A 14097-nucleotide genomic window follows, 5' to 3' on the forward strand; every position below is an offset into this window, starting at 1 on the left:
GCTCTCAAATAAACACCACATTTAGAGAAGAGATGAACTCACTAGAACATGTTTTTTTTTCTCAACTCACACACACACACACATTGCATTGTAAGCTGCTTGTTCACATTTGATCCCATTTCCAGCATGCGTCATTTAAAGAGTACTCCACGGATTAAGAGTTGTGCTCCTGTAATATTGCCAGACTCATGATGGAGAGTTTAAAAAATGAATAATATTGTGTTGGTTTTTTCTTACACACATTCTTCAACGCCCTTTTCTAATTAGGACTGCCTCCCATTATACCACAGTATTCATTGTAGTCTATGAGAAGCGTCGCTGACTTCAGAGTCTCGTCACCTGCTCTCTTTTTAAAAGGTGGTTATTTTGCAAGGTGTCTGTTTTGTCGATCGACGGGCCCCAACTTCTCATTCGCTCGTCTGTTTCTGAATAATAGATGATGAGCGTTCACACTGCAGTGTTTTTCTTGTCTGTTTTTTTTTTCCCAAGCTATCCGCAACCTCATAAGAATTAAAAACAGCTTTTTGTTAATCAACCATGAATAAATCTCAAGCGAGTTTCGAGCATTTGAGGGAAAAATATACCCCTTCTTCGCCCCCCATATACACACACACACAAATACATGCACGCAAGCACACACAGAGTCTGTCCTCTGTATTTTCCCACAGGCGGGCTCATCTCTCCAGAGGTTGTGGCTGATGGAGGAGGCAGGGGTGGGACGCGAGGAACATCTGGGGCTGATGCACCACTGGCTGGGACACGTGTACCCCACTTTTTCAACTTGTGCTCTTCCTTCATCCTTATTTCAATTCAATGACTGCGAGCTAAACACAAATATACAACATTCTTTCCCTTTTTTTCCTCAGTCTCCTCTGCAATCTTTCTACTCACCCTCTGTTTTTTCATCGTCCGCCGCGCTCCATCTCCTTCTGCATCCTCTCTCTCTTTCTCTCTCTCTCTCTCTCTCTATCGCCATCTCCATGCCAGGATTGTTATGTTTCTGGTTAAAGCCACAGCCCTGCAGGAACATAATCTGCTTGTCCTCCTTTTACCAAATATCAGCCTTCACCGCAGGCACACGACATACAGTAATATACAGCTTACATCTTACATCCACTGCACATCACACTCTTTTCCTGTCTGCTCTCCAGCTGAGAGTAGACACACAATCTCATTTACTCTCATATGCATTCACACCTTTTCATGCTTGGAAAAAAAAAACATAAAAATGGTGAGATCATATTTTTGATCGTCGCTCCGTGGCTCTCAAGCTGCTTGTTTAATAACAACACAGAATATTTCCAGCTCCTCCGCGGGGCCCTGTGAGGTCAACTAAAGCAGAATGTGCATGTTTACAGGAAGTGGGCTACATATACAGCAGGTGATTGAAAATATTTTCTCAATATAAGCCTCTGAGAGGAAGTGGAGACACATTACGATGTCTTGTTTGTCGCAGTGTTTATTTTAAGAAAAGCCGTCGACAGCTCAGGTTCAATTTCAAGTCTCCCGTCGCCACAACCGGTTCTTTGGCGACCCAAAACACTTGAAGCCCGGCAGTCTTAAACCCGCAGCTTTCCACCATTTGTTTGGATCAACAGCGGAACATTAGTCATGGCTTTGCAATGATGAGACTTAATCAAGGTTTTTCTGGCTGCTTTGCGTCTCTGCGTCGCTCTCGGTGCAAAATCCTCCCCTTGGATTTTTTTTTTTTGTCTCAGAGAACAGCGGGCCGATCAGATTGCTGGAGCACAAAAGAGGGATTGATTACAGCCAGACGCTTTGCTCTGTACAGCAACAGCAGAGGAAAGGAGAGAAAGAGGAAACTGAACGCGGGCTCGGATTTGGGACTTTTTTTTTTCTTCTTTCTTTACCTCCAGGACTCAACTGTGGAACACTCATGTGGATCAGAGGCAAGTGTGAGACATGTGTTTTGACCAGCTCCAAACACGTGCCCCTCGCACCACCGAAGCCCCTCTGGTCCGCCTAACCCCGCTCTGCTCCTTTCAGGTGGCCCAGACCAGTAGTTTCCAGTGTGGGTTCTCCGTAGTACGAGTTTAAGAGATTTTATCTGATGTTTACAATGAAACGTCATCATCATTTAAACTCTGCTACAAGAGAAGCAGTCGGTTGAATAGTCTAATGAGAGTTCATCACGGCCAACATCAGCACATGACCCTCACGAGTCATTTTATCTCTCTGTCTCTGTCGGATATGCTGTCCAGGTAGAGATATTTGCGTGTGAACAGGAAGTAATTTAGAATATTTTTAAAGAGGAACAGCAAAACACACCCTGTTCAGAATCCTGCACCGTGAAGTGAGATTAGCTAGCCATTTGTTTGTGCACTGTCACAAAGCGAAGTTCAAATCAGCACGGTGACTTGTGCTGAACGGCTAAACCTGCTCCAGAACGAGTTCAGGTCAAAATGTGACAACAGCCCAGCTACTAACCAATCAGATCACTGGGAAAACAATAGATGCTGACTGAGACAAAAGCTATGAACAATAGCTTTGTTATACATTGTACAAACATTACTATGATAATTAGGTCAGATTAAAAGCTAGTGTTTGTCATGCTAAATGACTGATGAGTAATCCATTGCTGCGGCTCAAGATAACATGAAGCAACATTGAATATTCAGACTATCATAAACACTATTCATATAAGTTTATTCAGTGTAGATGAACTTACAATATGATACAGACCAACTTGTCCACCTACAAAACTGAGAGGACACATCCATCATCCATTCTCAAATCAGGTCTTTAAGACAGACTTGTTATTTGGCAAGTGATCAGATCCAATTTGTCTGTCTGGGCCTTTCTGTATAGGTTGCTATGGTAATGATACAGGCTCCAGTAACTATTTACGCCGGTGACACAGCTTTCTAAACATGGAAGTATAAGAAATGGAGATCCATCAAGTCACGTTGCAGACCTCCTCCTGTTGACTGTTGCTCTCTGTGGTGTCCTGCCAGTAGCAGCACACACACAGACACTTTGAAATCCGAGTTGAGTGGCCAGAGTGTCCTGACTGAGAGACATCTGTAGAAATCTGATTGGAATGGCACTTCAAATCACCTCCAAATGTGGCTTGGATCTGCATTTCATGTGGGTTTTATTTTTCTTCTTCTTTTTTTGGTCATCCAGACTTTTCTAAAAGCAATCTGGATACAATCTGGACATGCCAAAAAATGCATTTGGGATGGCAGCTTGAACAAGGCTCGATTGATGAGCCACTGCTGAGATGTACACACACAAACACATACACACACACACACAATCACACTGGACTGATACTTTGGATTCTTCTCCCAAAGTGCATCTAAAATTAGTGTTGGCGCCGTGGATCAGAGGACACATTGTTTATATTTTTTCAAGCTTTCGCCTCAGCAGAATCACCATGAGGGCCTTTCACACATAATTAACTTAAAATTGCATCCTTTTATTGCTGAGGTGTCTTCGGCTTTAAAAAAAAAAGAAACTGTCATAACACTCCTCTCGTACGCCAGGAAATTTCACTAGTGTCAGTTATTTAGTTTCCACTGACCAAATTGTGTCATTTTAGCAGGGCATTGGCACATGTCTTGTTATTTGAGGGATTTTTAGTTAGTTTAGCAGGCTCAAGATTGAAATCAACAAGAGTGAGAGAGAGAGTGATGGAAGGGAGAGGGGGTGAAAGTACAGAAGAAAGAGAATAATATAAACCAGATGTAACATAAACCAGATGTTCTCAATCCAATTTTGGACTTGTCAAATGTCAGATTACCTCATGGACTTGGACTAAAAGACACACAGACAGAGAGAGAGAGAGAGAGAGAGAGAGAGAGAGAGAGAGAGAGAGAGAGAGGGAGAGAGGAAAAATAACGCTGTGTGTAATACCACTTATTGTTCAGCGATGCTATTTAAGGGCTATCAGATGGCCGACGCTGTGCTAGGAACCGGCTAATTGTGACCTCAGTAGTGCGAGAGGCTCTCGGACGTCTTATGCAAGTTTGAATGATCTCATCTGTCCTCTTGCCTCTGCTTCTCTGTACATGTTAAAATCACTCATTACACTGTTTGTTTATATCATTTAACCTCGTGGTGCTGGATCTGTTTTGAATTAAACTCTATGATGTCTGCTCAAAGCGCTGCATCTATTCTTTTTAGAAGTAATACTCAAGTTCTTGTTGTTGTTTCCTGTTCTCCATTTTGGTTTTTGTTCTTGTGAACGCTAAACCAAGCCCGACTTATCACCTTGCATCACTGCCTTTGCGCGTCAGTTGTAGTTTGCACGTCACCTCATTCACTTGGAAATCAGATAGTAGGTGTGCAGCATCCTGTGCGTGCTTATGTTTGAATGCACCTTTTTTTCCGGTCAGCTCAGTTTGACTAAACCTCCTTCACTGCTGCTGTGATGTAGCTCACCTTTAGTAGTTTGGAGGTATGAGGTGAGAAATGCAGGTGAAGGGGTTGCTTTTGATATTTAAAAAGCGAGGAATCTTTGAAAGAGTCTCTTATGTTTTTTGATTATGAAGGTGGCTATATTTAGCAGCTCTTTGGCAGCAGTTCCTTTCTGCTTGATTAAAGCTAAGAGAAGATGTGCCTGGTTGGCTTTGGCACAGCGTGGCTGAATGACAGAGAGATCAATGACAGGCTGTAACTGTGTTAGTCTGTTGGTGGGTTGGTAGCTATGCAGACTGGTCGGTTAACTGTCTGAAGGATGGGATAATGGTTCTGGTATACTGCACCTGCACCAGTTAATCCACTTCACCCAATGATGAATCGCAAGACAGGTTTCTCTGTCACACCTTCAATAAACTGAATTGCCACAGTGTGATTTACAGTAAAACCATGGAACACTTAAAGGCAATTAAAACAAGATGGGACGCCGCGCCCTGGTAGCTGACTTTTTGCTATATAACCCCAATGTCTGCAGTTTGAATCCAGCTGTCATCTCTCCACTGTCCCTGTAATAAAGACGTAAACACTCACCCCCCCTTGCCTCAGAAATATATTAAATAACCAAGATGGGAACCACAGATTTCAGGAAAAGAGCCACAGTGTGTGAAAGCATGCTGACTCCTTTACACAAGTATAACACATGCTTCAAATGTAATCTAAGTAGGAGAGAAAGCGGATGTTTATTTGCACGTTTATTATTTTCACATTTACTATCTTCAAAGCTCAGTTGTAGGTTGGAGTTTCACTTCTCTTAAACCTCCACAGTTATGAAAAAGCTTTAATCCTCCCACTTGTTGCATGACTCCTGCTGCCCTTAGAAACAATAAGAAGCTCTTATTGTGTATTGTGTTTCGTCTTGTGACTGGCTGACTCCATCAGGAAAGGATTGCCGGCCTCCCACTTCTTCTCTCTCTGTTTTACAACACAGCATGCTAATCACGTTAATCACCAGGAGCGTTGGGTCTGCTACTTAAAAAAATGATAGAAAAATAGCACATTCCCTGTTACTCCTTCCTAAATTGCTGTTATTAGTTAGATTGTTAGAGGCCTGCGCTGAGAGCTGTAATTCACTCTACAATGGAGACGTGTTAGAATAACCTGGAGACTGGGTCCAGGAATGAGGACATTTCATATCCCTTTACTTTGGACAATAACAGAAACCAAATGGTGTCGAAGTCCAACGTGCTCGTCATGTGTTTGTGGGATAAAGCCAAAGTATTGGGAGGACTTCCATGTTTCTTTCTTCATGCAGATGGGAAGAATCACATTTTCTGGATAATGAAACTCGAAACTGATATTTCAAGGGCGCGATAACAAAACTCACTGCTTTGTTTGGGTAAATGAGTCACACAAATGGTTTATTATTTTTATATCCAAAGAGTACAATTTCCAGTTTGTAAGAGCTGCAATTTAAATGACAACTTAAGATAAGATGTATCTTTATTGATCCCCCTAGGGAGAATTTAAATTGACACAGCAGTACAGTGGAATAAAGTATCAGTGTACGGTTGTAAGTGTACTATAAAATAGAAACAACAATAAACAAGACAAAAATAGGATAAAATAAAACACCATATGCAGTAAACTTGAAATAAAAAACATAGCATGCAGAGATATATACACTCAAACTTAAGATCATTAGCAGTGTCCCGTGCAGCTGTAGCACGTTCAAGTTAAAAATGAGGGTTAAAACTCAGCGACTTATGCTAATTATCTGAGCAGGCCCAACAATAAAAATAGAAACCTCAGCTGTTGCCCTATCAATATACTCTCTGTGGCCAGAAATGGCTGCGTGGAAGAAAAACATATCACTCATTCACACCTCTGCAGTGCTAAGTGTAGCACTAATGCAGTATGCTAGTAAATGGGAGCTAAATTGGTCATTTTTCTATAGAAGACTATCCAAATTTACCTTAAAACAATTGTTTTTGTATTATACATCCACTATACTCTACTATACTATACTACTATAATATATACAGTAGCATATGAAGACTTATTCTTCTTCCCTAGATGGTGGCTGAAACAGTGGAAACTTGTGTCGGTAGTTTTCCATCTAACAGGTGATGTTTTTCATTGTAGTAGTCAGTAGCATGTCATCACTTCTGTTTTATCTCTCCTTCCTCCCTGATACAGTACACACCGCAGAGGAAGCCAGCCAGAGAGCGTTAAACTGAAACATGTTTTTCACACTAGTTTAGATGATGGAGCAGCACAGAGAAGGAAAGAGGGGGAGGGAAGCAAAAGAGAAAAAAAAGAAGTTCACCAGTAGAATATCTGTTATATCTGTTTACTGCAGCTGCAAATAAACTGAATCAACGATTAAGGCCAGCTCCTGCTCCACCCTCCACCCACCACAGACAGAAGCCTGACCCAACGCTGGAGATGCTGATTAGCATCACACACACACATTCACTCACCTCCATAAACACACACACACCCTCCTCCCAAAACACTACTCACAAACTCATTACATCAGTCTGGTGTTTGCTTCTAAGCTTTTATCTATTCAGCGCACAGCTTACCATTATGCATTATTTATATACTGGCTATAAAGGTCAGCGGCGATGACGTTAACGTCTCTGAATGGGGATATCAAAAAGGTGATTATATTGAAGAGAAGCCTGTGTGCAATCCATGAATGTTAATCCAAGGGTGATATTGGCTTCCAGGGATATTGGAAGCAATGTGAAAAAATACATCAGAGAAGAGAGATTCCTTCCTCCCCACTGCAGATATGTGATTTTTGTTTATTGTAGAAAGAGAGAAAAAAAAACCCAGTTAAGATAGTGTCAGAGTTTACATTGCTGCGGACTGGATGAGGCCCAGCTCTCCGCTCTTTGTGGTTTCCGCTGTTATGGAGTTCGGATTATCGAGCCAAAGGTGATCTTGTTGGCCGACAGTCATCCTCTGACCGCAGAGTAATGGGCAGTCTGCTGTTGTCATTCCAATGACTTACAAACACCGTTCAGCTTGACCTTTAGTGCTGAAACTGCACCGCACACTGTAGAAAAACACGCTGGTAGCATCTGTGTCACCTACAAATGTTAAAGCTTCAAAGTGAGTCTTTGGAGATAAGAGAAACTATTAAATCACAGCAACAAGACAGGAAATGTGAAGTCTTAAAACAGCTTTGAAATGCTATGTCATCTATCTGTCTGTCTGTTGAGCTAGAGGGGAAATTGTCGCCTCCGAGCAGCCAAATGATCCGTTACAGTTTCTTGGCAAGGAGATGGCATTATTTTTTTCTTCGAGCTGCTTATGTACAAGCTACTTTGGCAGGAAGCCACTCTTTATTTGGAGGTTCCTTTCACTTCTTAAGAAGCTAGTAAGCTCTTTCCAGTGGATCAGACATTTCGTTGCTGTTCAGTCCAAGCAAGGTGTTAACAATTCATTTTAAATAGGTTATTAGTTAGCTAGCTTGAATCGATTATAGTAAGGCTGTCAGACATTTACTCTGGAAAGCCTTCTTCTAGTTAAAGGAAATACATTCACTTCTGGAAAACAACATCTGGAAGAAGAGGCAGAATCACTGTGTTTATCGCCCAGCTGCAATAAACACAGTGATGCTTCACACTGTGTTTAAAGGGTATAATTTAAAAAAAATCTCTTAAAACAAACAATCATGTACTAAGATCCTGCTGTTCTGTCTGTCAGCGTTAACCTCCAGCATCCAACATAACCAGTTATGTCCTAAAGTGTATACTAAACAATGAGTATGCAGTCATGGGTATCCTAAACAATATACCCATAACTCTGATGGACCAGTGACTGCGCTCTTGTTTCAGTTTCATCCTGCATTTCTACATTTCATCTACTTATTTATTCTAGTCCAGCTCATTGAAGCAGACAGAACACACCCAAACAAACAAATGCTATTATGTTCTTTTTCTCACTGTCTTATCATAGCATGCATATTTCTCTAGATCTCTCAACACTGTCTCAGAGTTCATTATCAGTGTCATCCATCTAGTGTTGTACATTTTGTTCTCCCTGTGTATCCTGACTGTCCACAAAATATGAACATGTATGCACCATTTATTTACAGATCCAGAATGTGCCTACTTTTTATTTTGCATATTTGTGTATTTAATATATCAACATTACATATCTCTAGTGAAAATATACAAGGGGACAGTAAAACTCTGATGTACTTCTCAGGTGAGCCAGTGTAGAAAAAATGTTGACCTCAGTGACAAATTGATTGTTTTTTCTGTCACGGCTTCACAGTGAAAGCCTGTGTTTGTCCAGTTGAACACAGCTCTGACACGGCTGTAAGGGAGTGAACAGTAAACAGTCTGATATCAATCAGTGAGATGAAATTACATACGGTAACGCAGCACATTACATGCAGCATCATTTCCCGTGACTCTCTTGTTTGTATAAAGTTAAATTGAATCTCACATGGGAACAGCAAACTCCTCTTAACAGTTAAACCTAATGTATAGAGAAGTAATTAGTGAATGTTGAAACATAGAATGACCGTAGCTAAAATTTCAAATAGTGTAACTTCAGTTGACTTGCAAATCACTTCAGCATCTCAGTGACAGCAAAGCAAAAGACAGGAAGTTTCAGTTTCTCACCCTTGTGAACAGTCAGACTCTTGTGTGAATTGACAGACTGTGACTGACAGCTAAAGCACACTGTGGCAAACGATCAGTGACGGGTTGGACTGAACCAACTCACAGGGTGGTCTGAAATGTTTGATTTTATAGCTTGTTTTTGTCATTTGCTGAAATGATTGATTTTGAAATATAATCAGGCGATTGTATGGACGGTATGATGATAAATATAGCAAAACCATGACTTTTCTCCCCCTTATTGAAAAATGGGGACATATTTGCTCCACTTGCTCAGGCGCCTCTGAACCTTCAGACAATGAAAGAATTTTGGAGCCGACTCATTTGACCTTATTGATCGTCTCTCCCTCTCTCTCTCTCTCTATTTTTCTCTCTCTCTCCAGACCTCCTAAATGGAGCCCAGGAGAAGTGTGAGCTGCCGCCTTTGGATGGTTTCCCTCACTGCGAGGGCAAAGTCAAGGTGAATGACACACACACACACACACACACACACACGCATAAAGACAGCCTCTCCATCTCTGCGTGTTTGTCTTTCACGCTGTTGTTATCACTATGAATAGGTTGCTTGAAATAAAATAAAAAAGAACTAGGTCGCTAGCTCCAGGACGAAAACAGCAGTGCCTACAGAAATTCAAAACTACATCAATAGAAGATCCATAAACAAAAAGAAGAAAAAAAAAATTACCTCGTACCCACACGCCCACAGTTTGACTGACAAACGTTCTTCAGGGACCAAAAACACCACAAGCATAAACAAGAATCTCGTGCTTTACCACCATAATGTTTTCACCAGAAAAAGAGCATCAGGAGCGTAAACAGGTAACATATTGTGTTGATGTGATACGCAGGAGTTTGCAAGGCAGTGGTGCGGACTGTTGACTAGCAAAGTATGTTACAGCTTGATGTTTATCAAGGCAGAAAGCAGTCTGGATGCACCTGTTAACTAACTGGTGAAGCCAGACTTTGGACCATATTGCAGAAATGCAGGCGTTTAGAATACATTTACAAACGCGACCAGTGGTGACAATTACATTTAAATCTATCATAAACAATTGAGGGAAGAAAAATGTTACTCTACTACTATTAATATCCCTTTTTATGGTTAATCGGTTTTGTTTTGCCCCGACCAATCAGAAGGAAGTGAGCTATCCTGCTATCCTCCCACCAAGACATTTTTTACATGTTTTTCTTTTAAGGGTTAGGGTTTTTATTTTTTCTATGTTATTTTTATACATGCTGTTTTCTATAACTCATGATACAGAAGTAATCCTAACACACACAAAAAGAGAAAAAAACAAGTATGTTAAATAAGTGAATTGGGGGAAAAATACAAGTAGACTGTATTACATGTAAAAATGATGCATATACTCTACATTCAAAACATACAGCTACATCATTTATATAGACACATACAGTACCAGTCAAACATTTGGACACACTTTCCCATTCATAGAAATGGGGGGCTGTGTCCAAACTTTTGACTGATATCCTGCACCAGAAGATAAAGTATCGGACTACTTGCAGAAAATGGACAACTCACTCACAATCCTTTTATTTTTCATCTTGATTTTTTATAACTTACAGTAACCTGAATTTTTCCTACTGAGCTCCAGTTGGTCGTTTCTCTCTCTAACCGGGGGAAACAGCTGTCAATGAGAACAACAGACCTGTATGAATCAGAGGTTGAAGCGGTGATTCACTGGGTCTGGAATCCATCTGACTGATCTAAGACTAGCATTCATTTCCCTTTCAGCTCTGGTTTGATCCACCTATATCCCGAGTAAAATACAGTTCAAACTCACACACTCCCCCCAAGATCCAAGCAGTCCATGTGCAGGCTGGAAAACAAAATGTCACACACACACACACACACACGTCATTTCAATTTTTGACAGTGAGGCTATAGCGGGACCACACACAGACATAGGTGCATAATCTCGACTGAGACACACACACACATGTACACACAGTGTGTGTGTGTTTGGGTGTGTGTGTGTGTGTGTGTGTGTGGGTCTCCCTGGAGCTGATAGGGGCCTATCACACACACCATCTGCTCAGCCAGTCCCAATCCTCCACAGATACTGTCAGCATTTCCAACTGGGCGCCAGGCGATGCCAAAGCCTGCCTCACACACACACACATGCACTCACACACACACACACTCAGAAAACGAGCAAAAAAGACATCAAAATTGCTATTCCACAGCTGTTTTTACTATCATACTCCCAGCGCACAATTTGTAACATCCGACAAATCAGTTTCCCCTCGTTTTACAGACTTCTTCGGTCGTTATCTCGACAAAAAATAGTACGTTCATGCCTTCACCATCCGAGCCCATCTGCCAAGTTTCCCCTCTATGAACAGCTTTGTGTTTCCCCTCTGTGCCGCTCCCTTAGGTTACTGTAAGTTAGCCTGCATGTACTCCAGCCTACTAAGTGAGCAGGATAGCTGTCAGTCCACATCTTAGCTCAGCGGCGCTTTGTACACATTCCCCAGCATGTCACTCGCCGAAATCCGCCTGCCAGAGATCATCACAGAGAAGAGGAGATAAAGAGATAAAGGAGCATTCCTCCTTTTTTCTCTAAAGTCCACCACACCTTTTTCCCACCTATTTGAACCTCTGTTTACCCTCCAAAAATCAACTGAGGATGCAGATTCTTCCATCTGCACATGAGAGCCACCCTCTCAAACAATCTAGCTCGTTTCCTTTTGGCCTCTGAGGCAGTTCCTCTGGATGACTTGCACATGTTGATAAAAGGGGAAATTGTCTCTCTTTTATTTTAAAGACCCACATTTGCCCTTTAGTTCCAGGGATCGAAGCCAACAGCTTATTAAGTCATAATCTCACCGCTCCTCCGAGCCAAACAAACAAACTGGACTGTTTCCACGAGGACGGTGAAAAAAATACAGCAGATTGGTAGTCAGTGCTGTAGATTTAGCAAGTGTGCATCATGTGTTTTCAGCCAATCTGACCTTTTCTGTATTCAATCAAAGAGCTACATTATTAGGATATATTAGGTTTGGCTGCCAGATACTGATGAAGCGGGTGAGTAAACATGTGGGACCTATCATTCTAATATTACTGTCTCCTGTTCTTCCTCAGTGGATGAAGGAGATGTGGCGCTCAGACTCCTGCTATTCCAATTACGGCGTGGATGGATCCACCTGCTCCTACTTCATCTACCTCAGTGAGGTGAGCCCCGTGTGTATGTGTGTGTGTGTATGTTTCTAATAATTGACTAAATAAGGAAATGCAGGCAGGTCAGAGTACAACTAAGCACTTATTACATGGGCAAAATCATCAGAATGGATGGCGTGTGTGCTCTAACTTTAAAACTGGTATATTCTGAGTTTGAGTTAGTATTATGGGATGGTTGGTGGCCTTGCTCGATTGGCCTTGCTAAATCAAGATAAGGACTTTTTATTTTAGAGTGGTCTTTGACTCTGACCATGATTGGTCATGTTGCGGTGACTAGAACATGAGTGACGTTGGTGCATTTGCTGGGGACTATTTTCAGCTGCGGATTAATACACATTTGGAGCAATTCCAGTCAAAAAAAAAAACCCACACAAACCTTCAAGAATGACACATCAGCGAAACATTTGCATTTCACATTTCGGGGTTTCAGTCATTTAGCTCCTGATATTAAAATGATTTAAAGCGAGTTGGAGGACCAGAGAAAGCTGAGATTGCTGCACCGCCGCCACCACAGCAGCAGCGTAGACGAGCCCATTATGAAAAAAAGGCAGGTTTAGAGGCCCTGACAACATTTCTGTAACTTGAGAATGATCACATAAGAATGAAGCACTAAAAATACGAGCAAAGGAGAGAGAGATAGAAGGGATTTCATTTTTAATGAGAGCAAATTAGAGTGTGTTGAAGAGGATGGTGTGGGAGAGAGGGGAGATGATTCAGTGGGAAGAGAGGGAGAGGAGAGGGGAGGGAGAGGAGGGGGCGGAGCGAGGTACTTCTTAAGGAGATGAGTTTTCAGCCTACAAGGGAGGATGTGGAATGACTTTGCTGCTCTGCCTTACTCTCTACATATCTTTGGCAAAAAGGAAATAGCAGGCAGGTCAGCATAGAGGAAACCTCTACATTATTAACAACTAACATATATAGTGTCCTGTGTAAGTATATATAAATAAACATGTTGTGTTCTCAGAGTTGTTTGAGAACATTACTGAACAAACAGCATCATAAAGACCAAGGAGCTCTTCGAACAGCTCAGGGATAAACTTGTGGAGAAGTACTAAGCAGGGTGAGGTTGTAAATGTATGAATAACCTCATGAAACACCATTTAATCCACCATTAGAAAATGGAAAGAATAAGACAAGCAACCAAGACGTCAATGGTAACTCTGAAGGAGCTGCAAAGATCCCTGATCCTGTTTGGAGGAGCGAGGAGACACAGCAAACATGTGGAAAGAAAGTACTCTGATCAGATTAGACCAAAATTGAACTTTTTAGCTTGAGTGCAAAATGCTGTGCAACACTTCACATCACCCTCACAGTGAAACATGGTGTCAGCATCATGCTGTGAGGATGCTTTTTATCAGCAGGTAGTAGGAAACTGCTCAGGATTTAGGGCAAGATGGATAGAGCCAAAGACCTATTCTAGTCTACTTAAGACTGGGGTGGAGGTTCACCTTCCAGCAGGATAATAATGACCCTAAACATACAGCCAGAGCTACACTGGAACGTCACACTGGTTTAAGGCGACTGGTGATGTCATGGACTGGCTCAGACCTCAATCCAACTGTAAATCTGTGGCGAGACTTTAAAAGCTAGTCTCCAGCTAGTCTGATTTAGCTCGAGCTGTTTTGTTAGGAAGATTGGGCAGAAATTACAGTCTGTAGGTGTGAAAATCTGGTAGAAACATAACCCAAAATACCTGCTGCTGTAATTGCAGTGAAAGGTGGTTCTACCCAGTATTGACCCAGGAAGGGGGGATACTAGTGAATAAAACAGATGTCTGCCTTTTTGTCTTAATAATTGCTCTTGTCACAACAAAAAGGATTCAGCCTTCAAAGCACTCTGCATGGTGTGTTAATCAAATGGTAAATAGCTCAATAA

At 41.7% G+C, this 14097-nt stretch overlaps 1 protein-coding gene across 2 annotated transcripts in view; it reads left to right on the top strand.

Moving 5' to 3' along the window:
• mgat5 (alpha-1,6-mannosylglycoprotein 6-beta-N-acetylglucosaminyltransferase) overlaps positions 1-14097 on the top strand; it is an 85538-nt gene that overhangs the window by 26004 nt on the left and 45437 nt on the right. For both annotated transcript variants that reach the window (XM_062414591.1, XM_062414592.1), the window contains exons 4-5: positions 9407-9483; positions 12127-12216. In XM_062414591.1, coding sequence (XP_062270575.1) covers positions 9407-9483; positions 12127-12216 — 167 coding nt within the window. The remainder of the gene's footprint in view (positions 1-9406; positions 9484-12126; positions 12217-14097) is intronic.

Source organism: Scomber scombrus, chromosome 24 (assembly GCF_963691925.1).
Source record: "Scomber scombrus chromosome 24, fScoSco1.1, whole genome shotgun sequence".
Taxonomy (NCBI): domain Eukaryota; kingdom Metazoa; phylum Chordata; class Actinopteri; order Scombriformes; family Scombridae; genus Scomber; species Scomber scombrus.